General features: G+C 36.9%; 1 protein-coding gene across 3 annotated transcripts in view; it reads left to right on the forward strand.

Annotated features, from left to right (window-relative positions):
* Positions 1-793: 793 nt before the first annotated feature.
* The window catches only part of CFAP44 (cilia and flagella associated protein 44), a 56,486-nt gene continuing 32,126 nt past the window's right edge, over positions 794-25,153 (forward strand). For all 3 annotated transcript variants that reach the window (XM_087721347.1, XM_087721348.1, XM_087721349.1), the window contains exons 1-15: positions 794-918; positions 3,649-3,720; positions 5,525-5,608; positions 6,326-6,503; positions 7,895-8,057; positions 9,874-9,976; positions 11,454-11,670; positions 13,412-13,526; positions 15,656-15,820; positions 16,968-17,123; positions 17,712-17,759; positions 19,343-19,442; positions 20,826-20,920; positions 23,109-23,318; positions 23,671-23,781. In XM_087721347.1, the coding sequence (XP_087577473.1) occupies positions 879-918; positions 3,649-3,720; positions 5,525-5,608; positions 6,326-6,503; positions 7,895-8,057; positions 9,874-9,976; positions 11,454-11,670; positions 13,412-13,526; positions 15,656-15,820; positions 16,968-17,123; positions 17,712-17,759; positions 19,343-19,442; positions 20,826-20,920; positions 23,109-23,318; positions 23,671-23,781 (1,857 nt within the window). In that variant the 5' untranslated portion in view covers positions 794-878. The remainder of the gene's footprint in view (positions 919-3,648; positions 3,721-5,524; positions 5,609-6,325; positions 6,504-7,894; positions 8,058-9,873; positions 9,977-11,453; positions 11,671-13,411; positions 13,527-15,655; positions 15,821-16,967; positions 17,124-17,711; positions 17,760-19,342; positions 19,443-20,825; positions 20,921-23,108; positions 23,319-23,670; positions 23,782-25,153) is intronic.

Here is a 25,153-nt window from a genome sequence, read left to right on the forward strand (position 1 = left end):
TCATTTGCTTGATCCTCCCGCCCCTCTTTTAAGTTTCCAGCATGGTTTTAACTAAGTGTAGAAATCAACAGGTGCAGCTTTCTCCCATCACTGCAATTTGCATTGCTGAGTATTGTACAGCTCCTGAAAGTTTACAAGCCTGTCTGCTGGAAAATGGCGGCAACCCCCGTGGGAAATGGGGATTTAGAAACGAGCCGTTCCATTTTTAGGAATGTGTTGGAATTTTTTTTAATCCCGTTCAGCCAGTTAAAACTGGAAGACTTCGGTAGTCGGCGTAACAAATACAAAGAATAACAAATTGAGTAATAAGCATCCTCTTTTTAACGCGCTGTTAAAGAGGAAACTTTTGAATGCGGAAGCATTTTTGGATTAATCAAATAACAGCCTCCGCGGTTCTCTAAATCTCAAGGAAGGGAGTAGCGGTCGGCGATTATGGGAGTTACAGTCCAGCAAAAGTAGAAAGCAAGCAAGGAGATGCTCAATCCACAAACTGATTGTTATTTGGCTTGTATTCCTCAATCTTCAATTTATCGCCACCATGGTCTATGGAGAGTCTCAGTCATTCAGGTGCTGGTTGTCCCAAAGGTGGTCCAGCGGCCTCTTGAAAAAAGCTCCTTTGGGACTATCGCCGCCATTCCAAACCTGCTTATGTTTCTTCCGTCTCCTTCCTGTACAAAATGACTTCCTACGTCCACCAGTTAATACAGAAGTAAAGTTTACAAATACCGAATCGCTACGGGGAAAATACCCACTAAAGCCACCACTAGGATCCTATTACTCCACGCAGGCGCCTTAAGCACGCGCAATTTTGAAACTCCATTTCCCAGATATCTTCGGGCGCCTGTCTTTCGTTGCTCAGCAACCAGTGTCAACCTACAATGGAGCCGAGTGGGGAACAAGAGGGCGATGATGCAAAAGGTAATTTTCCCGCTTTGTCCACGCAAGACGTTAAACTTGGAATTGACTTCCCTTGACCTTGAAGTGCCCCACCCCCGAAACCATCCCTTTCTCATAGCAATGAGCTTATTAGTAACTTATGATTATTATTATTATTATTAGCTGCTTATTAGTAGAGTAGAGTAAAAGCAGGCAAATTCATTTATTGAAATAATAAATAGGTTCAGTCATTGGAGTACTTTGTGGAAATCACGTCTTCAAATTGAAAAGAGGGAGAATGTTAAAACATGATCAAGTAAATTCCATTGGCGACTCTTTGCTCCCTTTGGGGAAGGGGATGCAGAATCCAGAAATAAGCATATTTCTCAGATTTGCTATAAAACGCAACATAGCTTTAACAACATTTCTTCCTGTTTTTTACTTTTGCTAAATACAACATTTAGTATTTTCGCTTTACTTTTTAGTGGATATATGAGTGGCAATTTAATGGAAGAAAATGCAATTCAGTACCTTTTCATTGAAAAGGAAAATTGCAGTTTTTATTTTAAATATGATTAATCACTCAAATTAATTCCCTAGCTCACTGAGATACTGGATACTTACTCTTCTGCTGACAAGCAACAGGTCAATTGCAGCTGGAACACAATGGAATTGATTTATTCATTCAGTCAATTTATATGGATGCTCATTTCAAATGAATGACTCTGAGAAACTAATGATTTTTAAAAACCAGCCAAAAAATAGACACTGTAATTGCAGCTGAGATCTTTTTTTTTTAAAGCATCAGTACAGATACAAGTATTTTAATAAAGCAGTTTTGTAGGATCCAATGGACATTCTAGCCCCCAAATCTGGGATCACAACTATGTCTTTAGGGTCATGTATAAGGCCGATCTGATATATAAGGGTAATATTTCACAGGGCAGGAACAGTGACAGAAAAGGACCTCTTCCTGGTGAGGAGGTACTCTTTAATAATTGGGATCTCTCCTCCTCCTGGATCTGATGAGATGGGCAGACATTACTGGTGGTCCTTTAAATAATCTGGTCCATGTCATGGAGTGCTTTATAGGTAACCACCAACACCCTGAAATGAACCTAAAAACCTATTGCCCCTAATTCAGCTCACAGAACAGATGTGTAATAAGCAGATCAAGAAACATTCATACCTGCCAACATTGCTGCATTTTGCACCAACTCTTTAAGGGCAACCCTCTGTTGAGTGCATTGCAATAATTCATCTATGAAGTGACTAAGGTCTGAGTGACAGAAGATCCTTCTATCTCAGAAGGAGTGCAACTGGCACACAGTGAAAAGCTACGCAAAGGTGTAGCTTCAAAATCCATTATCAATCTCAAATAAGAGCTGTGAGTTGAGGAAGACTCCCAAACTGTGTACTGTTTCTATTTGTGATGCAAAGCCCCATCGACAAAAGAGATGGATATCTTAACACCTTCACCCTAGCCTTAAAACACCAATATCTATTGCAACACTTGGGCGACCTGGGTTGCAAATGCAAAATTAGGTAACATCAGCACATTGATTATATCTCACCCTGGGCTGGTGGATGACCTTACCTAGTGGCTTCAGATAGATGTTAACAGAAGTGGGGAGAATACTAAGTCCTACTACACCCTGAAAACCAAGGCAAGACTGAACAGAACCTTCCTTGGAGGAAGGAAGAAAACTAGCCACAGCCTAGTACTGTCCATTCCCAACCCTTGAAAATGGTTCAGAAGGATACCATGATTGTTAGTATCAAAAACTATTTGAGAGTTCAAAGAGAAGTACCCATCCTGCTTCTGCCAGAGATCATCTACTAATGTGATCAATGTGACTTGGTATCATGACCAGTTCTGAAACTCAAATGGAAGGAGGGCTGATAACCTAGCTTATAAAGAGTTCTTTGTGGAAACTCTTTAAAAACCATAATGTTTTCCCCAATAATTTTCCATGTCTTCAAATGTTTTCTATGTCTGACAAACTTTGTGCAAGAAATACTACGTCGATTTAACCATTTCTTTAATTCTATAGAACTTCGGTCTCAAAATTTGTTTGTGGGTTTCATGGAATTTCAAGTACGAAGCTATGAGTTTTTAACAATCAGTAAAACAGTGAATATGTGTAAATTCATGTTATGCTCTACAACCACAATGTGATTAAAAAAATACATAAATTGTTATTGCAAATGTGTTAATGTTCTATTTCTGTATTTGAAAGTAAGGATGATTATATATATGGCTAGCTGATGAGAGCTAAATAGCTTGAAATAGATCTATACTAGTCTCCCTTTATTTATTTATCAGCACAAATAAAACACACACACACACACACACACACACACACACACATATATATAATATATATATATATGTATATTTCTAAATATGTAATATGAATAAAGGTTCTAACTACATTAATGATTTTGTTGTCAGAAATGTTCCATGAAATCCTTCAACTTGATTGAAAACTGATTTTTAAAAGTTCTGTTAATACAACTAATAATGCATATAGTAAAATATACATTATTTTCTATGGACCATAGAACAATTTGGACAGTTAAATGTAGAATTTGTGGATTAGATCAGGGGTGTCAAATTTGCGGCCCGCAGGCCAGATGCCTCACATGCTGTCCCCCCGCACCATTTTAGCGAAGGGGGGAAAAGTTGCAATACATGAGTTTGACACCCCTGGATTAGATGATTAAAATGTGCCCTATTAAAGGCATATTTAAATCTTTGTGATATTATAGAAAAAAGTGAAAAATCAGAAGAGGCACCAACTGTAGCAGAACAGCAGGAAGAGAGCAAAGAAGCATCAGCTGGTGAGTGTTGCTAACCAATTATAGGAAGTGTCATTTCAAGTAACATGTCTACTAAAATAAAGATATACCACAGATAGAAATATGCAATAATTGCTGTACTTTAGGAATCATTTGTAAATAGGTGATGATAACAGAGCTGCTAGTTTAAATTTGCTTTATCTTGTAAGTCTATTTAATCTTAGCAAAATCCAAAAAGCTAAACTATATATTGCTATCATTTTATCTACTAATTCAGTAATAAGAATCTGTTGACTTTTTTGCTCCACAGTTAGTCTTCAGTATAAGATCATTCACTCAGTGACTATTCAAAGTTCAATGGCACTGAATGAATGTTGGGTATGATCGGTCCTCGGAGATCAGGCTGTCCTAGCATCCTCAAGTCACAACTAGTTGCAGCAACTCACAATCACATAATTGCAATTTACAACCTTTCAGTCCTAGCTTCCCCAGAAAGTCAATGGGGAAACTGGCAGGGAAGATCACAAGTTGCCTGATAAGTCTCCCCCACCTGCAAATCTTTTCCTAGCCTATTTACATTTGTGCACTTCCGTGAGCCTCATTGTGCCTCCTTCACACTCTTGCGCACTCCCTTGAACTCTGTCTGAACCACGCTGTACTCGCATCCTTCCACACCCCAGTGCACCCCATGCACTCTCAACACTTGAACCTCCTTCATACCCCTTAATCTTTGCCATTCTTCCTTCCACCTTCACACACCACCTCACCTTTGTGCATCCTTCTCAATCTTTGCTGTGATTCTCTCTCATCCTCATGTATCCCCTCGCACCCTCCCTCCCATAATAGCAGCTACTTATTGCCTGCTAGCCTGATTACAAGCTGCCTGAGACTTAACCACTTCCTGCCAACTTCCTCACATACATGGACATGGGGAGCCAGCGGGAGGTCGCCTCGTTAACAGTGATACCAACTGAGGGATTCAATTAGTTACAACAGTCAGAATTGCAGCGATTGCCATCACTAAGCAATATGGTCACACTTTGCAACCATGGTGCTGAGCAGTGAAAATTCTAATCCCAATTACTGTCATAAATCAAGGACTATTTGTAGTTTTTGTGAATATGTTTTGTGGTGGGTTTGAATAGATTGAAGGCTACCAGATTTCTCAAATTATTCCTCAGTTTATAAAAACATAGTTGCAACATTGTTTATTTTAGTCAGTATATATTTGGAATGTGGTACCAATTGCTACAGGTTGTCTTTGGATGGAAAAGCTGAGGCACAAATAATTTTTAAAGACAAATTTAGCCAGATTTTTATTTTTCAACTCAGTATGTATCCTAGACAGCCTATATTAGGATCATGTTGTACATTGTTTTTTATCTGTCTTGCTCTCAGATGTGCATTGAGTAGGTCCCATTAGGTATAGATCCCCCCCCCCACAGCGAAACAGATAAACCATTTTAACATTCCTATTCCTATGACCCTCTACCAAGGGAAGTTGTATTACTCTAAGTCTGTGACAGAATTTTTTCTGCAATGGCACTTTGGTTGGTAGAATATTTTTTTCTAAAAAAAGCAAACCAGTACTTACTGAGGAGTCATTGAATGACTATAAGTACACTGAGCCTTTTCTATGTTTTTAAAAAATATTTGTCAGTCATGCTTTTCTGCATGTGAAAATTGTTTTACTCTTTTGCATGCATTGTTTGATATTTTCCAATGTAAGGGACTTTAGAACCTCCTTTGGGCTGAAAGGTGAGTGAAAAATCGCTGCATGCATGTGTATATTTGTGTGTGTTAATATATGCTGTACTGTACCTATACATAATTTTCTTATTTGTAGAAACTAAATCAACTCCAGAAGGAGAAGGAGGAGAAAAGTTAGCTGAAGATGAATATGAGGATGTGGGAAGCATTGCAAGTGAAGGTATGTGTTGTTAGCAAGCTGTGGACTTCAAAAGTGTATTTTTATATTGCACTCTGCTTATCAATTAATTCTTAATGTTATGTGATCTCATCATTTGTTTCTTTCTTTTGAAAATTTATGAACATTAGACATTGTCTCTTGTAGTCCAGACTAATATTTCAATGAAATTCAAATCCATTGTTGTTGATACTGCAAAATTATCTTAGGGTTTCCCTTTATTCCAGTGATCTCTGCTCCAGGCACCTGAGACTAGATTTGGTCCAATAGAAAATAATACGTATGTAGCTCAGAGTTGAACAGTGGAGTCCTTGATGATGTCTGAGCTTGGTTTTTGCTTGCACACTTTTCATTGCCCAGCTAAGGTAACATCAGTGTTACTAAGTGTGGGGTTTGCGCCTTGTTTATATACAGTAGCTTACCCTGCCAATGTTGATGGTGATGTGGTTTTTCTCTTTGGGAGTTTCTTGATTGGGAAATTGTTTTCTGCTTGATTGATTGTCTGATGCTAATCCCTGTCTAGCCAGCAGTTCTGGCTTCTGGATCCTCTCCAGAAAAATACTCAGTAACAATGATGGTGGTACCTAGTTGGTAATTAAACATTTGTAAGCAAATAATAAGCACAGACAGATTTGAGGAGTTCACCGTAATGATTTTCAAAATGAATGTTTCTTTCTTAGCAATATATATTGTTTTTATGATGGCATTTTTGAAATTCAGAAGAAGAAGAAGAACCACCACCAGAACCAGAAAAACCTCCAGAACCAGTGAAGAAGAAGAAAAAAGTAGTAGTAGAGAAGAAGATCTCTGAAAATTTCTATTATAACTATGAAGAACTGTGCTCAAATCCATATATAACTCCAGATTCTGGAATACCGGTGAACCTGCTCTCTCTTAAGTATCCATTTTTGCCAGGGATCCATGTATTTAGGATTTGGTTTCCTATCATAAACCAAAGTAAGAAACAAATGTATTTGCTTTTAAAAACAGCATTGGAAATAATACATTCAATATATTAATGGTGGAATGAGTTACAGATTTTGTAAATAAGATATTGGTTTTGTTTTGAAAAAACTGGTGGTTAAATTAAGTTAAGACTGACAAAGCAGTATAGAGTGGAACAAATTGCTTACATTTGCTTGTGCACTTTGTGCAATTCTGAGTACAGCACTTTTAAGAAGTATTCAGTTAAAGTGAACAGATTCAACCAAGGGCAATAAGAATTATTAGAGAACTAAAATCTAAACCCTACAGAGGAAGAGAAGTAATTTTGAATTATTAGCTTTGAGAAAACATTACTGAGGGAGCATGTTCAAATATGTGTACAATGCCCTTTAGATATCTGAATCAGCAAAACCTATTTCCTGTGGTTTGAAAGTACTTAAAGATAAGAATGAAAGATTTCAACTAAGAAAAAAAACTAGCAGCATTTAAAAAAAACTAGCAGCATTTCAGTGATGGAACAATTACCAAGAGAAGCATTGAAGTCCTCTTCATTGGATGAATTTAGGTGGAGACTAAGTAATTGTTTGGGAGATGATTTACTTTGGATTCCTGCAGTCAGTAACTGGATTAGACTCAATGGTCCACTCAAATGCTATGCCTCTAGGACAGGGGTCAGCAAACTGCGGCTCTGGAGCCGCATGTGGCTCTTTTCTCCCTCTGCTGCGGCTCTGTCACTGGTTGGCGCCACAATTTTGAGAGGACCTTCTGGTGGGGAGGGGGGAACACAGTGTGCCAGGAGAAGACACTATGGCAAGGGGAAGGTTTTCCAGTTGTCTCCACAATTGATAGGACTTTTGGTTATGACAGGTAGAGGAAAAAGTATGCCGCGCTAAGGAGAAGACTCTGTGGTGAGGGAACTGAACCTCCGGTCAGCTCCAGAACTGAACAGGGGGCTTCTGGTTAGGACCTTTGTGGCTCCCAGTGTTTTCTTTTCTGTGGGAAACGAGTCCAAATGGCTCTTTGAATGTTTAAGTTTGCCAACCCCTACTCTAGGACACAGGATTCCTTTACACCACTTTTTCCAACTACAACAATCCTATACTGCAGGCTGAGCTAAAATGACTAACTAACTGAAACTTACCAAGTGATTTTTCCAGATTACAATGAGTTACTTCTTGGAATTTCCCTGTCCTAATCTAGTCTATTAATCAGCACATCATGCTGTCTTTTCATTCTGCATAATATATTACTGTTTTTCATTAATGGTACATTTATTATTGAAATGCAATAAAGATTTGCAATAGGGTCCCATCATCATTTATTTCCTTAGCATGCATTCCTCAGACATTCTTTTGGATATGACTGCACTAGACGAGCAAACCTCCAGATCTTGGATAGTCAGATTCTCCTCTACATAGCTGGCAGTCAATTAGTTCTCCTGGATATGAAATCGAACTACCAGAGATACCTTCGAAGCACAGGTGGTGGAGGGATTGGTGTAATCACGGTATGACATATATCTTAAAGATTTTTTGGTTAAATTCTTTTTGGCAGAAAAATATGCAGAATTTTTAATGGGTTTTGCTACCCTTTATATTTGTTGCTTTTGTTTAACAGAACAAAGAGAAAAAACAGGAAAAGCATATAGTAGTGTTTCATGCATGTATGTATAGGCAGAGTTTTACTCAACGGTTTCAATAAACATTTATCATATTTCAATATAATCTTCCATATGTAATTGACATCTGTAAACATCTCATTCAAAAGTCACATCAGTTCTCAACTCCATTTATTATTTATTTTTCTGTTGGAGAAGTTCTTAGGAGTATAAAGAACAGAGAACCCAATTCTGTTGTCTGGGTAATTTCCATGTAGTAACGTAGTAAAACAAAATCTTTTTAAAGATAAAATGGGTATTTCCAACGGTTTATTTCATTCAAACAAATTTTGGATGGTTTTAGTCAGCATAAATTTTTTTCCTAAGCTTTTTGAGAATAAAGATACATAGTAACTTTAGTTAAGTGGATTGTTGTAAGTTTGTTGTAAATGTACATTCGTTATAACTCCTGACCTTGTTATATCAATTTGAATACTGTGGCACAGTTTTGGAAAATTGCATTTTGTTCTCCCCCCTCCCCCCCCTTGTGTTCGTGTCGGAAGAACTTCTGTGTTGAAAGGATTAGCTGATGATATCAGCATTACCTGGGAGACCACGCAGTTGAGGCTCCTTTCCTATTCCTGTTAATGTGCTCACCAAAGTGGTTCCTTAACTATCTACTAACTAGGAAGTAAAAAGCTAGGGCTGAGAAAGAGTCACTGTCCCAAGATCATTCAGCTGAGTGTTGGTGTCTTAACCACTATAACCAAACTTACTCTCTAATTATACAATATTGTAGAAATAAGATAAAATAAAACAGTTGTTGAAAACTTAACAAGAATTGGTTTTAGAGAAAAGCTCTGAGAAAATGGACCACTGGTTCTCATTATTCATAGAGATTCCATTCCAGCATAAAACAACACTCACACACATTTCCCCTCTTATTTCCATAGTGATGGTCTGTAAAAGTATTTGTGTTTGCTCCTGCTCTTCATTACAGTGCAGCAAATTAGTGTTGAGTCAACTCAATCACAAGGCTCTGAGGTTTCCTTGTGGTAGCCAGTCACCTTTGTCCTGACTTGCTCAACAATCAATGAAGGAATTTCCTTGCTACATGCATAGCTCATGCTGCCTTCTTTTTCACTGTCTTCCTCTAGGGACTGCTTAATTGGGTCGCTGTTTGCTATTGTCACTAGCATTCACAGGCATGATCATGAAACCCCTCCACCAAGATTGTGAAAAAACACATAGTGTGGAGTAGGTCTAATGTGTGCACAGATGATATAATCCTATCCCTTAAAATCCCATTTGTACAAAATCTTATTTTGTATGTGTATTAAGTAACAAAAATAAGGCCAAAACCATGGATTTTTTAAAATGTGTATACTGATGTTTGATCTCTCTAAACCAATCATGGATGTGCAATGCTGTGGATAATAAGGACCATTTCTATTTCTAAATACTGCTAATATTTAAAATCCATTTCTTAATTTAGAACCTATTTTAGAATGAGGAACAGTAGAAAGCCAAATTTTTCTTTGTCTTTGAGTCTGCAATTCCTGAAGGGAAAAGGTTTGTGCTTAATGGTAGTTCAGGGTTATATTGGTTACTGAAAGAATAAAGGAACAGTTTGATTTTGCTAATTTTATTGTTTTATGTAAGCCAAATATGGGACCCTTTCAGATTGCAAGAAGATTATGATTAAATGAAAAATATCTTCAATTAGGCACACCCAGACAGAACTCATTTTGCAGTAGGAGAAAAAGGTTGGAAGCCCAACATGGTTATCTATGAATATCCTTCTTTAAAACCATACAGAATATTACGAGGTAGGTTAAAATATAATAACTTTCACAGTTTGAAATAATACAGAAGAATAAACTGTTTTAGAACTGAAAGCAATATTATATTTTAATTTCTTGAATAAATATATGCTCTTTTGAAAAGAGCACCCATATTTTGTTTAAAGGCAAAGAACATAATTTCAATTAAAAAATTAAAAATAAAAGAAAAAGAAATGGAGATTGGGTAAAAAAAACCTAAATATTGAAAACATGGTAATAAATTAAGAAGGTGTCTCCTGCTTTCAAAGTATATTTTTGTTATTTGAGTTACTATTTAACCAAAAACAGAGAGACTGTGTGTATTTTACTTCATTTCACTTCATTTTTCTAGTGTAATTTAAATTTTAAAATATACAAATGGTACATCTGACTTTTCGCAACTGACAAATCATGCTCTGTAGCATCTTCTAGAAGTTATTGCATTTATTTTTATTTGCTTAAATCAATGTATTTTACAATTACATTGATATTTAGAACTGAACATAAAATATATCATGCCACATAATTTATATTCAGTTTTATGTACTAATAGTGAACTCATTTTCAAAGTGCTGAACTTTCTGTATTAAAAATGGCAACACCTCTGGGCTGGAATCAACGTTTCCTAGACCTACAGAGAAAGCTCAGAAAGTAAATCCTCATGGGGTACTCCCCCAACACTCAAAATTTAGTAAAGATCTGAGTATTCTCCATTGCTAGAAAAAATTGATTGGGGAGATGGGTGTAGGGGGAAGAGGATTGGAATTAACTAGATTATTTGGGAAAAATCATGGCTAGCTGACAAGAACTCCAAACAAGCCAACAGTTAATTGAAAGTTCTTCTCCTAACTTTTCATTTAAATTAGAATTCTGTTGGATATTCTTTGAATGCTAATTCTGAGAAGAAAGTGTAGGACATAACTAGGACATGCCAAGCTTTCAAGTGACGATAGAACCTCTGATCATGAACGCTTCTGACCGTGACCAAATCGGGTTCCGACCAAAAAATTCATAGTCCCCCCCTCCCGCGGGCCGATTTCCCCTTCCACGCCATTTTTTTTTGTAAGCACCAAATTTCCAAAATTAGGTTAGGGTCACAACCAAATTGGTTTGTGACCAAAGTTATGGAACAAATTATGGTTTGACCAGAGATTCTACTGTATTTGTTTTATAGCATCAAGGAGCAGAACCAGGGGTATCTTTTCCCACTAGCATTATCTCATCAGATCATTTGCACATCCTATTAAAAATAGGTACTTTTAATTCCTACCGCACACTCAACCACACCCTGTACACACATACATGCTTTGAAAGCAAGTGATTATTTTCCATTTTTTTTGGTTTATTTATATTTTTAAAATTCTTATTTCAAGATTGTATGTGCCACTTATCAAACCTAATGGCTGATACGACTGGTAAATGGGTATGTTTTCATGATCACACACATTATGATGAGAAACTGATTGTTTTGCTTTATTTCCAGGTGGAACAGAACAGTCATATGCATTTGCTGACTTTAACCGTTCTGGCACCCTGATAGCCACTGTAGGGGGTAGCCCGGACTATACATTGACAGTCTGGGACTGGAAACAAGAAAAGATTATATTGAGATCAAAAGCATTTTCACAAGATGTTTATAAAGTCACGTTTTCTCCTGAAAATGAGGAACAACTTACTACTTCTGGTTCAGGCCACATCAAGTAAGCAAACTACCCATTTTTTAAAAATAGATTACCAGAAAGGTATCTATAGAGGAAATGATACGAGCCTGATTCAGCCACTGTAGGCTTTGTCCCCCTACAATGATAATACTTCGGGCACTGCTACTGTTACCCCAAGCTACCCCACCAACCACCTAACAGCATCTAATATTTCTTTAATCAGCAAAAGAGTATCTCACTTTAGTCCTTGCTTTTTTCTTATCGTATTAGTTTTTTTCAGGGGATGGGGTGAGAAAAAAGCCAGGGAACAGCTTTCTTTTCATTGACAAGAAGAGAAATAAAGTGCTGCAAGGAAATTAAAATGCAACATAATTATTTCCAGGAAGTGGGAAACCCAGAAGAAACACAAAGCAGGAATGCTTGTTAATTGGAAGCCTTAGTCCACCCACCCAAGAAAACTTTGCACAATCATTGTTGTGGTGCTTTCTCTGTAGCAGGAGCGTAGCTAACTAACTGTTAATCTGCCAAGTTTTTAAAGATAACTGAACACCCATTTGGTTTTGTGCAGATACTCAAAGGGCAGCATCAGCATTGGATTAAATTTTGTGCATAGAATATAGTGGGCTGTTTCCTGATTTTTTTAAAAATTGTGTAGATATGTTAATAGCAGTATTGTGTATATAAAACACTGAATCACAGAAAGATGATAAACTATAGTTTAAAGAAATATAAAGTATTTAAGTCCATAAAGACATTGCAATAAGCTGCCCAGAGTCATCTCTAGGCCATATGGGCAGCATACAAGACAAATAAAAAATTGATCCATTTTGAAAACATCTCCACTTGTCTTTGTTTTTCTGACTTAAGTCCTATTGGAGAGTTGAGTGAAGCTAGGTTTTGGTTTAGTGTGAGATAGTGTGTCCCATGCCAAAGAGCTTTTGCCTCAATCTTTTTCTAACCCTGAGCTTCATGTAGTGTAAATAAAATGTTCCCTTGCAGCTCTTTCAAAGTCACCCAAACAAAAAAAGCAAAAAAGGAACTGAAAAGAATTTTGACAAATTCTTTGTTGCTTACTTTTTGTTGGTAACCAAGAATGCAAAATGCCACATTGCTTAGCTTTTTTTAGTTTTTAATTTTCTTAGAAATTGTAAGTTGTGAAAATTGGCAGTTGAGTTATTTTGTTGCTGTATAATTTGCAGTAACTAGGATAGACAGTGATGTTTACTCTTTGTTCTTAGCATAACCAACACTAACATATAAGACATAAATGAAAATGCTCTTAATTCCCATTGATTGATGACAAACATATGCAATGAATTAGATAGCTAGCTAGCTAGCTAGCTAGATAGATAGATAGATAGATATCTTATAGTAGTAAAAGTCCATTCTTAAGCTTTTTTTTCACTCGGTTTTTTTTTTAGTATTTAATTAATTCTGTTTTTTTGTTAGTCTGATCCTAGGCACCCTATCTTTAACAATAATTTGGAAAAATAAAGCTATCTAGTTGTTTAAAACTTTGGATTGTTTTCCCAAATCAGATTTTGAGGAAATCATATTTAGTCATAAGCGCATTTATTGATTTGGCTGAAATGGTACAGTGGTTGACTAAAAATTATTTTTTTTAATCATTCCTCACAACTGTATAGAAGTGTGTAGAAGAGTTAAGGTTGTTTTGTAAACAATGATCTATCTTTACAATTATTTTGGTGCTACAAAAAGGCTGACATAATTCTACTGGAAGTACTAATTCTAACATAATTTTCATGGTTGTTTTATCCAGGTTTTGGAGAATGGCTCTCACTTTTACTGGCTTGAAATTACAAGGGGCATTAGGTAGATTTGGAAAGACATCACTGACAGATATTGAAGGATATGTGGAGCTGCCAGATGGTAAGGTGAGAAGCATTTTCTTTCTTAAACTTTTCGACATGATGAATCCCTTGGAATCCAGATTGAAGTGAAGAAATATATTTTTGTTTTCTGGCATTGCTAAAAGTTAGACTTAAACAATGTGATTTTTAAATAGTTCTATAAAGTAACATTTGGGTGAGGAGTCATTTTTATTTATTTCGAAAATTTACCACCTAAAACCTAGTGAACTTCAGTCAGAAATTATGTTGCCTGCAGATGGCATACTCATGTTGCAGTATTTTATTGTTAACTTCCTCCCATTTACTACTGCTTTCCAAAGCAAGGGCTGAACTATATTCAATATCACAGAAATGGTAATGAGGATTGACTCCACACTGCATGATGTACAATATCTTGCATGACTGAATGAATGCATTTTCTGATGTGATAATGCATTGTTGGATATAGCCCTATATTTCTACAGTATGCTGGCTTTCAATGCTGACAATTTTGCACTAAAAATGACACCAAGTAATAGCATTCCAGTACATCAGCCATAATAGAGTAACTTTCTTTGAAATGAAAACTAGATTGCCTAGTAAGGCTACCTAGCTGAAAGAATTCTTTCTAGATCTCTAAAATAGAAAATCTTCTTGTCACGTTCATCAGCACCTGTTCCATCTCTGAAGGTAGAAACATCTGGAGAAGAAACTCAGATAAAAATCTCAGGCCATAGAATGTACAGGGCGGGGCATAACCTTTTCCTAGGGGGTCACAGCAACACTTGTAATAACAACACAAATAATTCATACACCATTCGAAAGTCCATCAAAAACTGAGTTTATTGACACGATTTAATAGTCAGTATGACCACCATTAGCCCTTCGAACAGCATTCAAACGAGGTGGATAAGAACACAACAAATCTTCAAACAGTTCCGTTCGATTTTCCAGATTTTTCAACACAGTTTCCAAATTCATTCTCAAAGTTTCAACCGAAACAAATTTAACATTTAATAGCTCATTCAATTCAGTTTTTTATGGGCTTTAAAATGAGGTGTCGCGGAAGTTGTAAACTGCTGTCGATCTTGCTGTGACCCCCTAGGAAAAGGTTATGCCCCGCCCTCTGGAAAATCTGGAAAATCGAACGGAACTGTTTGAAGATTTGTTGTGTTCTTATCCACCTCGTTTGAATGCTGTTCGAAGGGCTAATGGTGGTCATACTGACTATTAAATCGTGTCAATAAACTCAGTTTTTGATGGGCTTTCGAATGGTGTATGAATTATTTGTGTTGTTATTACAAGTGTTGCTGTGACCCCCTAGGAAAAGGTTATGCCCCGCCCTGTATATAATGTATTGACTATTGATTTCAGTTGGATAGTGTCACCGATCTGTTATTCATGTGGTAGAGGCATGTATGGAAAAAATGTGAAATGTAAAGTTTTTTATTATTATCAATAAAAGTATATATTTTAAAAAAAAAATCTCAGGTCATTAGGGTGGAGATTAGTATTACTGCAGGTATTATTTCTCCCCTATAACATAAAATTGCCGAGCAGATACAGGTTACCTCTTATCCATGAACCAAATTTCCTCATTGGGGTTTCCCATATATCCTTCTTTAGAGCAATGTATTTGACAAATCATATTATAAAATTCTAATACTTGTGAAGTAGGATGTTCTTTTGTTTATATTTCCAGCTATATTTCCCTTCTGACCTTCAAATCTGAGGGGAAGAATGCTATTAACAATACTTTTGGGGAAATGTAGCAACTGAAACCCAATAAATATATTCTAAAATGTGGGAAAAGCAGGTTGTCTTATGATATGGAGTGGGCAAATCATGGGGGGAAATTGAAAAACGTCCACTGGGAATATCCAAGGTCTTTGATACATTTGGCAGCTGTTTGCATCATGGCTGATGTCAACTATTAATGTCATATAACAGAACATGTCTGTGGTGCTTTGCCAAATTGCCAGATACACTCTTCATCAATACAAAGTTTTCTTAGAATTTTTCTAGCACACAAAGACAGAAGTCCTTTTTATAGGAAAATTATTTTAAAAAATACTTGCTTCAGTAATAGCAAGTATTACGTTTTTTACAACGTCCCTACTGGGAAACACATCTGGATTTATGATACTAATTAATATTGTTTTATTGTACTCCAGGTACTTTCAGGTTCAGAATGGGGTAATTTGCTTCTTTGGGAAGGTGGACTCATAAAAGTGGAACTCTGCCGACCTGGCCATAAAAATTGTCATAGTGGTCCTATTAGTCAGTTAATTCTGGATGAAGGAGAAGTGTTCACTGTTGGAACAGATGGATACATCAGGGTAAGATGTGTTTTTTTTCAAAATAAGTGTACTAAAACTGCAAAAATATCTTGTACTCAAGCTTATTTATAATTTTAAAGCAGGAATCATCAGGCAGCTATATAAATTTAATAAATTTACTATTCTACATTTATATTCTATAAATACTATTCTGTTCAGAAGCGGTTATAGAGAGTGCTGTTTGCTAATAAATTCTATAGAAATACTGTTCATTAAACTCATACCTAGGAATTAATAACTTTAATCTTTCAGAAAAGTATTTTACAGGGTAAATGCCACCACAGAAAAGATTCTTTGCAGTAAGGATTAGGGTGAGGGGGAAGTGACAGATCTCATTTTTTTTTGCCAATATCCTGACAAATATGATATCTCAAATGTTCTTATTAGTATATTAAGGCTAAACATATTAACTTTTTTGTTACTGTCCTAATAGCCTCTCTTGAAATATAAATAGCTCTAGAGCAGGATTGTCAAACTCAATTTCATTGAGGGGCACATCAGGATTATGTTTGACCTTGGGGGGGGCAGGGTGGGTGTGGCCAGTTCAACCTCACTCGTGTTGGGGTGCCTGTGGTGGCATGAGCATTTTGCTAGCAAAAACAGGCTCCCGAGCTCCGTTTTTGGCTGTGATGGCTTCCTGCAACCTTCTGGAAGTGAAAATGGAGCTCAGGAGGGCTGCCTGTAGGCCGGTCCTTTGCTGCTTCCAAGGCAGCCCTGTGGGCCAGATCTAAGCACCCCGTGGGCTGTCTCCCAGGCCTTGAGTTTGACACCCCTGCTCTAGAGGGATTTATTTTTCAGACAGTACCATGAGAAAAGCTCCACCTCCTCCTCCTCCTCCTCCTCCTCCTCCTCCTCCTCCTCCTCCTCCTCCTCCTCCTCCTCCTCCTCCTCCTCCTCCTCCTCCTCCTCCTCCTCCTCCTACAAAGTTCTGGCTCTTGCTCTTCTGGTGGTCTCAACCATTGTTAATTGGGACATATGAATAACATCTGTTTATTTATTTGTCTGATTGCTTGCTTATCTTATATCTGCAGTTTTTCATATCCAAAAAGTCCTTTTGAACTATCACTTTTCTGAGATTGTTCTGTCATGATGCTTTAGCATTTGAAAACAATAACAATCTCCTTTTTCCTCAAAATCTTTTGTGAAGGTTTGGGATTTTGAAACAATAGACACAGCTGATGTTGTGGATGATACTGGACTTGTAGAGATGGAACACATAAATGAACTTTTAGTAGGCAAAAATGTCAGTCTGAATTTTATGATGAAAATTCATGAACGGGGAGAACCATATTGGTATGCTCAGGTGAGAGGTTTTCTAATAATTAGTGAACAGACAATTCAGTACTGATGATGTCAAGAATGCCAAAGGGAAGAATTTTTTTTAGTATCAATTGAAATATCACTAGCTTTTTACTCCCAATTGCTTTGTTCACACAATCATAAGTCAGGTTCTACAAACTCCACTGACTTGCACTGTCAGATTTATGCAGATTAAAAGCAATACTTCCTTTGGTATTAAAATGCACAGTTCTACCATGGCATCGGTATGATAAATGTTAGATGGTTCTATATTCTGTATCTTCATATTCCTTTTAATAAAGAAATATTTAACTGGAATGAACAGGTGAAATTGTATAAGACAAGATATTTTACCCTCACTTTTATAACTTTAAAAAAGCTTTTAAATTACGGGTGTCCAACCTTTTGGCTTACCTAGACTTCTAAGCCTCATTGAGTGAAGAAAAATAGCCTTGGACAACATTTAACATATATAATATAGTTAATGTATACAAATAACAAACTTGCAGTTATTTTTTTCAAAATCAGAGCTATGCTTTTAAGAGAAAAAATGGAATAATAACCAAGTACTATTATAATTATGCTTCTTTAGGATTTCAATGGTGCTATATGGAAGCTTGATTTAAGTTTCTCGAATGTCGTAAGTTTTACTTCATATTTCCTTTTTCTGCTGTATCCTTCCATTATGTGATATATGTGATGAATAAATAAAATTACTTTTGCAGTATCATTTGTAACTAGTGTTATTTTAAAGCATATTTAAAGCCACTAGTAATTTTAAGCGACGGTATTTTATATTTATATTATAAAAATGGAAAATAGAAAAAAGTAATAGAAGTTAGAAATACCAAATTTAAAGATATGCCCTCTCAAGCCATTATATTACACTCTGTAATGAAAAGGACAAAAATAAAAGAAAATCAGGGTTCTTTATATTATAACATTAATATAAATTCTTAAGTTCCTGTAGGTAGAAAGGTAAGATGTAAATAATAACAGATAAAATATTTTACAATTGATGGATATTTTTCTTTAAAAGTTTAGAAGAAATATCAATCCTGCCAAAGCTCCAATTGCAATAATTATATGCAATGTGTAATTTAATAACAATAATAATTTATGAGATATTAAATCAGAAAGACATTTTTAAATATAGAAACCTATTTAATAGAACATGTTTCTGGGTATATGAAGAAATTAATCAAGCCTACAGTTAGAGTTAAGATAAAATAAGTAATGTATTTATTTTTATTTATTTGTTAGTTTTATTTATATCCTTTGTTATTTTTATAAATAACGTAGGCAGTGAACATATCTAATACTCCTTCCTCCTACTGTTTTCCCCAAAACTACAACCCTGTGACGTGGGTTGTGCTGAGAAAGAGTGACAGGCCCAAGATAAATAGTATATGTTTAAAAGACTGTATAGCTGTATAATTATAAAAGACAGTATAACCACATATGCACAGTACATGTGTTATCCTATTTTTTTATACAACAGCCCTAACAGATGAGTTGGGCTGAGAGAAATAACCCATCTAAAGCCATCCAACTGGCTTCCATGCTTAAGGGACGACTAGAACTTAGGGTTTCCTGGTTTCTGGCTCAGCATTTAATCTACTAGATGAAAATAAGTTAAGATTCTACATTACAGTAGATTCAGGATATGGGAAATATATAATTCTTGAGAACATCTCATCCTAATTCTTGCAGTGTTTGTATGTAATAAAACTTGGAGGGAAATTACATTACAAACCAACTTTTATACTAATTACTAAAAATAAGGGTTAAGGTTAGAATTACAGATGTGTTAGGACAGTGATTACGAACCTTTTCGGCACCGAGTGCCAAAAAGGTTGCGCAGAAACATTGCACACACTCGTCAGGACCCTGCTCTGGAAAAGATGAACTTCTGGGTTCTAGCGCGCATGCTTGCCCGACGATCAACTGGCCGGCGTGCATGTGCACACTGGTTTTTGGCACTGTGCACGCGCAAAGGACAGCTGATTGTCACGTACGCATGCGTGCCAGAAACTTGGAAGACAAACAGGCAAGGCTGTGGGTACCAGGCGACATGGCTTCGTGTGCCACTTTGGGCACGCATGCCATAGGTTCACCATCACGGTGTTAGGAGACCAAAATGATTGAAAGAGAATACATGTACCTTGTTAAATCGTTTTATCAATAACCCTTTAAAGGCCTTTTTAATTCATTCCATTATAGACACGTGATCCAGAATGCCTGTTTACTTTTCATTCTGGAAAGATAGAAGCCATAACTGTATCTCCAGTTACATATATCATAGCAACTACTGCTCTTGACCGTAAGTATACCTTTCTCCTTCTAATTTTGTTTTATAACATAGAATTATAGGGTTGGAAAGGACCTTGGGGGTCTTCTAGTACAACCCCCTGCCCAACAGGAGAGCACATACCATTTTGGCCAATGGTTGTTGAGTCTCTTTTTGAAAACGTCCAGTGATGAAGCACCCACTGCTTCTGGAAGCACTGATTAGTTGTTCTCAATGTCAGGAAATTTCTCCTTACTTCTATGTCGGATCGCTCTTTAACAATCTTCTACCCATTACTCATTCTCCTACCCTAAGATGCCTTGAAGAATAGGTTGATCCCCTCTTCTCTGTGTCAGCCTCTCAAATATAGGAAGATTGCTATCATGTCACCCCAGTCCTTCTCTTTGTTAGGACTAAACATAGCTGGTTCCCACAACTGTTCATTGTATGATTTAACCTCCATGCTGCTTACCATATTTGTTCTTCTTTTTTGCACTCTTTCTGGCATCAACATCTTTTTTATATTATGATGATCAGAACTGGAAACAGTATTCTAATTCTGGTCTTACGAAAACTGTATACACTGGCACCAACACTTAATGTGATCTTGATACTAACCTTGTTGATTCAGCCTAGTACTACATAGATTTTTTTGGCAGCTGCAGCACACTGCTGGCTCATACTTCAGTGGTTGTCCACTAGGACACTTGGATTCCTCTCACAGTCATAACTGTTGAGCTGGGTATCACCTACTCCATACATGTGCATTTGTTTTTTCTTGCCTCAGTGTAATCTTACTGTTAACACCACTGAATTGCATTTTGGTGAATAAGGCCCAGTGTTCAAGTCTGTCAAAATCCTTCCATATCTTGAGTCTATATTGATGAGTTCTCCTTCTGTTCCCTTATCCAAATCATTTACAAAGATGTTGAAGAATATTGGGCCTAAGACAGAACTTTGAGGTACCCCAATAGATGCTTCCCTCAATTAGATGTAGTTTCATAAAGGACAGCTTGGACAAGTCCCTATAGTTTTGTTAGCAAGAGTGTTCTGCCATTGCCTCCTTTCTAGGGCCAAAGATAGAGACTGGCCCAAGGTCACTCAGTTATCTTTGTCCCTAAGGTAGGATTGAAAATCACAACTCCCCCCCCCCTCGTTTCTAGTCTGATGCCTTAATTACTACACCAAACAGGTTCTCCTTACTAATTATATAAGTACTAAACTTAGTGCTACTATGTATTACTATTGTATTTGTTCATTCTATTATTGTTTTACTCCTAATATTTAACACAACTAGAATTATTTTAGTAACTGAGGACAGCATATAGATTTACTGTATGTATAGATAATAAATAATTCAAATTTCATTGTGATCTTTCCTTTTTCTTTTCTTGATCTGTCAACTATCTAACACAGGTTCAGTGCGTATTTATGATTACATTGGCAAGGTTCAATTGGCTGATATGAAATTTAAACAGGGGGGAACAGCACTTACCTGGGCTCCAACAGTGGTAAGAACGCACAGAAAAAAAGAATAAGTGGATTAAATCTGATTGGTATAAATTGTCAAATATCAATTATTTATAACAATGGGGCTGAATAAAATTAGGAAGAGACTGCTTGTTTTTTCTCCAAATCATGTTCTCATTATCTGGATCTAGAAACTATTGGTACCTTGATTTTGGAGAAATGTATAGACTTTCGGAAGATGTGAAACTGAGTATTTTTATTAGGAAACACTTAGAGTTTTTCCTGAAAATGGAAAAAACCTGATAATTTATGGATTTCATGATTAAAAAGGAGAAATGTTAGAAGAAGGAAAATGATATAATCTTAAACAGAAAGAGTAGATGACAAATTTACTTGTAATTGCTATAAAGAAAGTTGGAAATCCTCCCGCATGGTAAAGAATGAACCTCAAATCTGACAAAAACATTGGCAAATGCCATCCTTATGGGCCTTTCAGAATGCTGAAAGCCGAGGTGCCGAGCCGAGGTGGCACAGTGCAGGCCACTTCAGCTGACTGTTATCTGCAGTTCAGCGGTTCAAATCTCACCGGCTCAAGGTTGACTCAGCCTTCCATCCTTCCGAGGTGGGTGAAATGAGGACCTAGACTGTGGGGGCAATATGCTGACTCTGTAAACCACTTAGAGAGGGCTGAAAGCCCTATGAAGCGGTATATAAGTCTAACTGCTATTGCTACTGCTATTGCTATGCTGGTCTTTGTTAGCCTTTGTTAGCCATGTATCCACCACTCAGGAAGGGAAAATGCTAGTGAATCCCATCATTCTGAGCCTTCTGAAAGACGGCTTTTGCTGGTATTCTGAGTCTTTCAGATTGCTAGCATTTTCTAGTGTTTTAGCGAATGCCATGTTTCCATCCCTCCAGAAGGGAAAATGCTACTGAATTACAGCATTCTGAGTCTTTCCAAATGCTAGTGTTCTGGAAAACACCATCATTTCCATTCCTTCATAGAGAAAATGCTAGCAAAAGCCAGCATTTTGAGCCTTCCAGAACAATGTTGTTTATTAGTGATTTTGCTGCAATTGAAATCTGTTCCTCCAGCATGCGAGTTCCATAAAATTGTTCTCTGGTGTTGGGAGAAGAGGGCCTGGCCTCCTGTGTGTGGTTGGAGCCCAAGCCCTTTCCTCAACCCACCATCCCAAAGGTCTGGGCCCTCTCTCTACCATTCCGCTACCTGCAGAGTTACTTGGGAACCATAACTGGGAGAGATGGGATTGCAGTCAATGAGCAAAGTGGTCACTTGGTGGCTTGCTGAATGACTACTTCACTTGATGATCAAGATTCCAGGCCCAATTATAATCAGGAGTGTAGGACTACCTCAGTAGGACCCAGTGTCCACTACATGAATGTGTGCAGCACACGCATGCATCCTTACCTCTTGCGACACCTCTGCGAGCCTTCGCGATGCTTCAGCTGCTTGGCGGAGCATTGCGCAGGCGCCGTGCACTCCGTGCACGTGCGCAGAAGCACCAAAGAGCTCAAATACAGGTAAGGAACTTGGGCGGGCGGGTGGGCCCTCCGGAGCACCATACCGGAACGGTACCTAGTGCTCCAGGCAGGCACCGGTACACCCTACTGGGGGGTACTGCCTGCAACCCACCACCGGACTACCTGTATACGAAGATTTGAAAGAGAATATATTTTTGAAAAGAAAAAAGGATAGTGTTTGAAGAAGCAAAAATGAAGACCAACATAGAAGCATCACAACTGTGACCTGCAGTACTGTTGGATGTTTGTATAACTACCTGAGGAAAACCTTCATATCTTTGCAATGAATAGTATTTATAGCAGTGCTTAAAGGAAAAAAAATTGAAGGAAAACAGGAAAAAAGGAAAAGGTTTAAACACACTTAAATAGTTGAAATGAGACTACAAGTAGGAAAATAATGACAGTAAGAGCAATTTGATAATAGAACCAATTATCTCAATGTATTTCAAACAGAGGTTAGACAGCCATTTGAGTTGTTTGAGTAGTTTGATTTGTATTTCTGCAGAGTAGATTTTGTATTTCACATTATATTTCAATATAATATTACGTTTTGGAAATAAAATGTCAATCACAATTTGGTTAAATTGTTCTTTATTCGTATCAACTACTTTATGTATCATAAATTTTCACAGATTTAGGAGATGTTTTCTCAAAGTACCTTATTAATGCAAACATTTTTTTTCTAAGGTGAATCCCAAAGGAGGTATAATTGCTGTAGGTTTCCAGGATGGCATTGTTCGCATAATTGAACTTTATAATCCCAAAGGACTACCTGTCATTGCTGGACGGGAAAATACAGGAGATGCGGCCTTGCGTCTGAAACAGGCTTTTAAACCTCATGTGTCTGTAGTTACAGCTTTGGCTTATGAACGTAATGGGGAAATACTAGCCACAGGGGTATGTATTGACTTTTCTGTGAATACTTGTTAATAAGCCACATGAGAAAGCATGCAGGGAAAAATAGGACTTGGTATTTTTGCTTTATGATCAAGTTCTAAAGTAGGACCTGTAGCCTTAGACCTAAGCTATGTTGATTTTGTAGTGGAATTCAGGTGATTACAAAGTTTGACCTGGAACGAATTTGAGGGAAGCAATGAGTTCACATGTATTACTTTGCAGTTTGCTAAGATAATGGAGGTACATTTCTGATGACCCTCTGTTGCAAAGAAAAATGACTAATGATTGGTCTTGGACATATGCAAAATATTCAATGCATGATTTTACTAACAATCAAGTTTTTCTATTTCAGAGCAAAGATAAAACTGTTTTCTTCTTTACTGTTGAAGACAAATATGATCCTATTGGATTCATTAGTGTTCCAGGACCAGTACAGGCATTGCAATGGTCACCCCATTCCCATGTGAGTAGCTAATTTGCTTTTGTTATATATGAACCTCATGTTTGTTAATTTTGCTATGTACAATGATCTAGTGTTGTAAGTGTTAAGTTGTATTATTTAAATAAATATACATTTAAATATTGATCTAAATATGTTCTAAATGATTTAATGAATATTTTAATGATAGTAAAGATTATAATTTTTGGACCAATGTGCATTTATTTTCATGTGCTTTTATATTTCATCTACCTTTTTCCCATTTACTTAACTGGAAGAGATTTATTTGTTTTTAGTTTCACTATCATGGTAATACTAAAAAGACTACATTTGGAAACTTTTGTCTCTGAAGAGACAGAAATAGACATAATTAAAAGTTTTTATTTCGGATCCAAGAAATAGGAAAACATGAATTTGAAGTATCTTTATATGTTCTAATAATTTTTCTGGAGTCATATACCAAAAATATATCAATGTATAAAGAATTTCCACAAAAATAGGTTTTAAGGGGCAGCAGGGTGTAGCAGTCAAGATGCTGGACTAGGAGTTGGGCAATTCAGGTTCTTTCTTAGGCACAGCAGCCAGCTGGATGACCTTAAGCCTCTCAATCTTTTCAGCCCAAATCAGCATCAGGCTTTGCAGCAAGCCTACTTAAAAACAAACTATTTTTGCATTATGCATTTGTAGCATTGCTCCCAAAATTAGGAAAACACAGTACAAAAACAAGGGGAACCTGCATTATGCGGGACAAAAGCTACAACATAATGGCATGTTTTCTTTGTTATAATAAAGCCTATTTTTGTCCTATTTTTCAAAAATCAACACACACACACATGTAGTAACGTGCAGTCAGGGGAGGCAGAGCCTCACCACTGTCATCATGAAAAGAAAAAAAAAATGTAAAAGGAAAAAGGCTGAGGTAGTTGCTGCCAGAGTCACAGTGGATGACTCTGCTTAGTGCTTAACTGTTTAAAAAAGCCTCTAAAAAAATGCCCTCAACAGGAGGAGGCGGGAGAACCACGTGCCTCATTTAGTCTGACTTTATGATCACTGGAGCAGAGTTAAGCAAGGGTTAAAAGCTGAAAAACTCCTTATGTAGATGAGGCATGTGGTTCTCTTGCATCCTCCTGTAGAGGGCGCTTTTTTAGAGGCTTTTTTAAACAGTTAAGCAGAGTCATCCATTGGGGACTCTGGCAGCAGCTAACCCAGCCTGACCTCAGGCAGCTCTTGCCTTTTTCCTTTTATATTTTTACATTTTCATGATGGCAGGCAAGGAGCAGAGTTGAAATCCTCTATGATTGTGAAACAGCTGGAAAAGGTATGTGGGTCAGAGGGAGGGGGAGGAATTCAAAATTAATGTAATTTGTAAGTAATTTTTTTTGTCTGTGTGTGCGCG

This window comes from Thamnophis sirtalis, unplaced genomic scaffold (genome assembly GCF_051295495.1).
Source record: "Thamnophis sirtalis isolate CommonGarterSnake01/CBP01778 unplaced genomic scaffold, rThaSir2_p1.2 scaffold_8, whole genome shotgun sequence".
Taxonomy (NCBI): domain Eukaryota; kingdom Metazoa; phylum Chordata; class Lepidosauria; order Squamata; family Natricidae; genus Thamnophis; species Thamnophis sirtalis.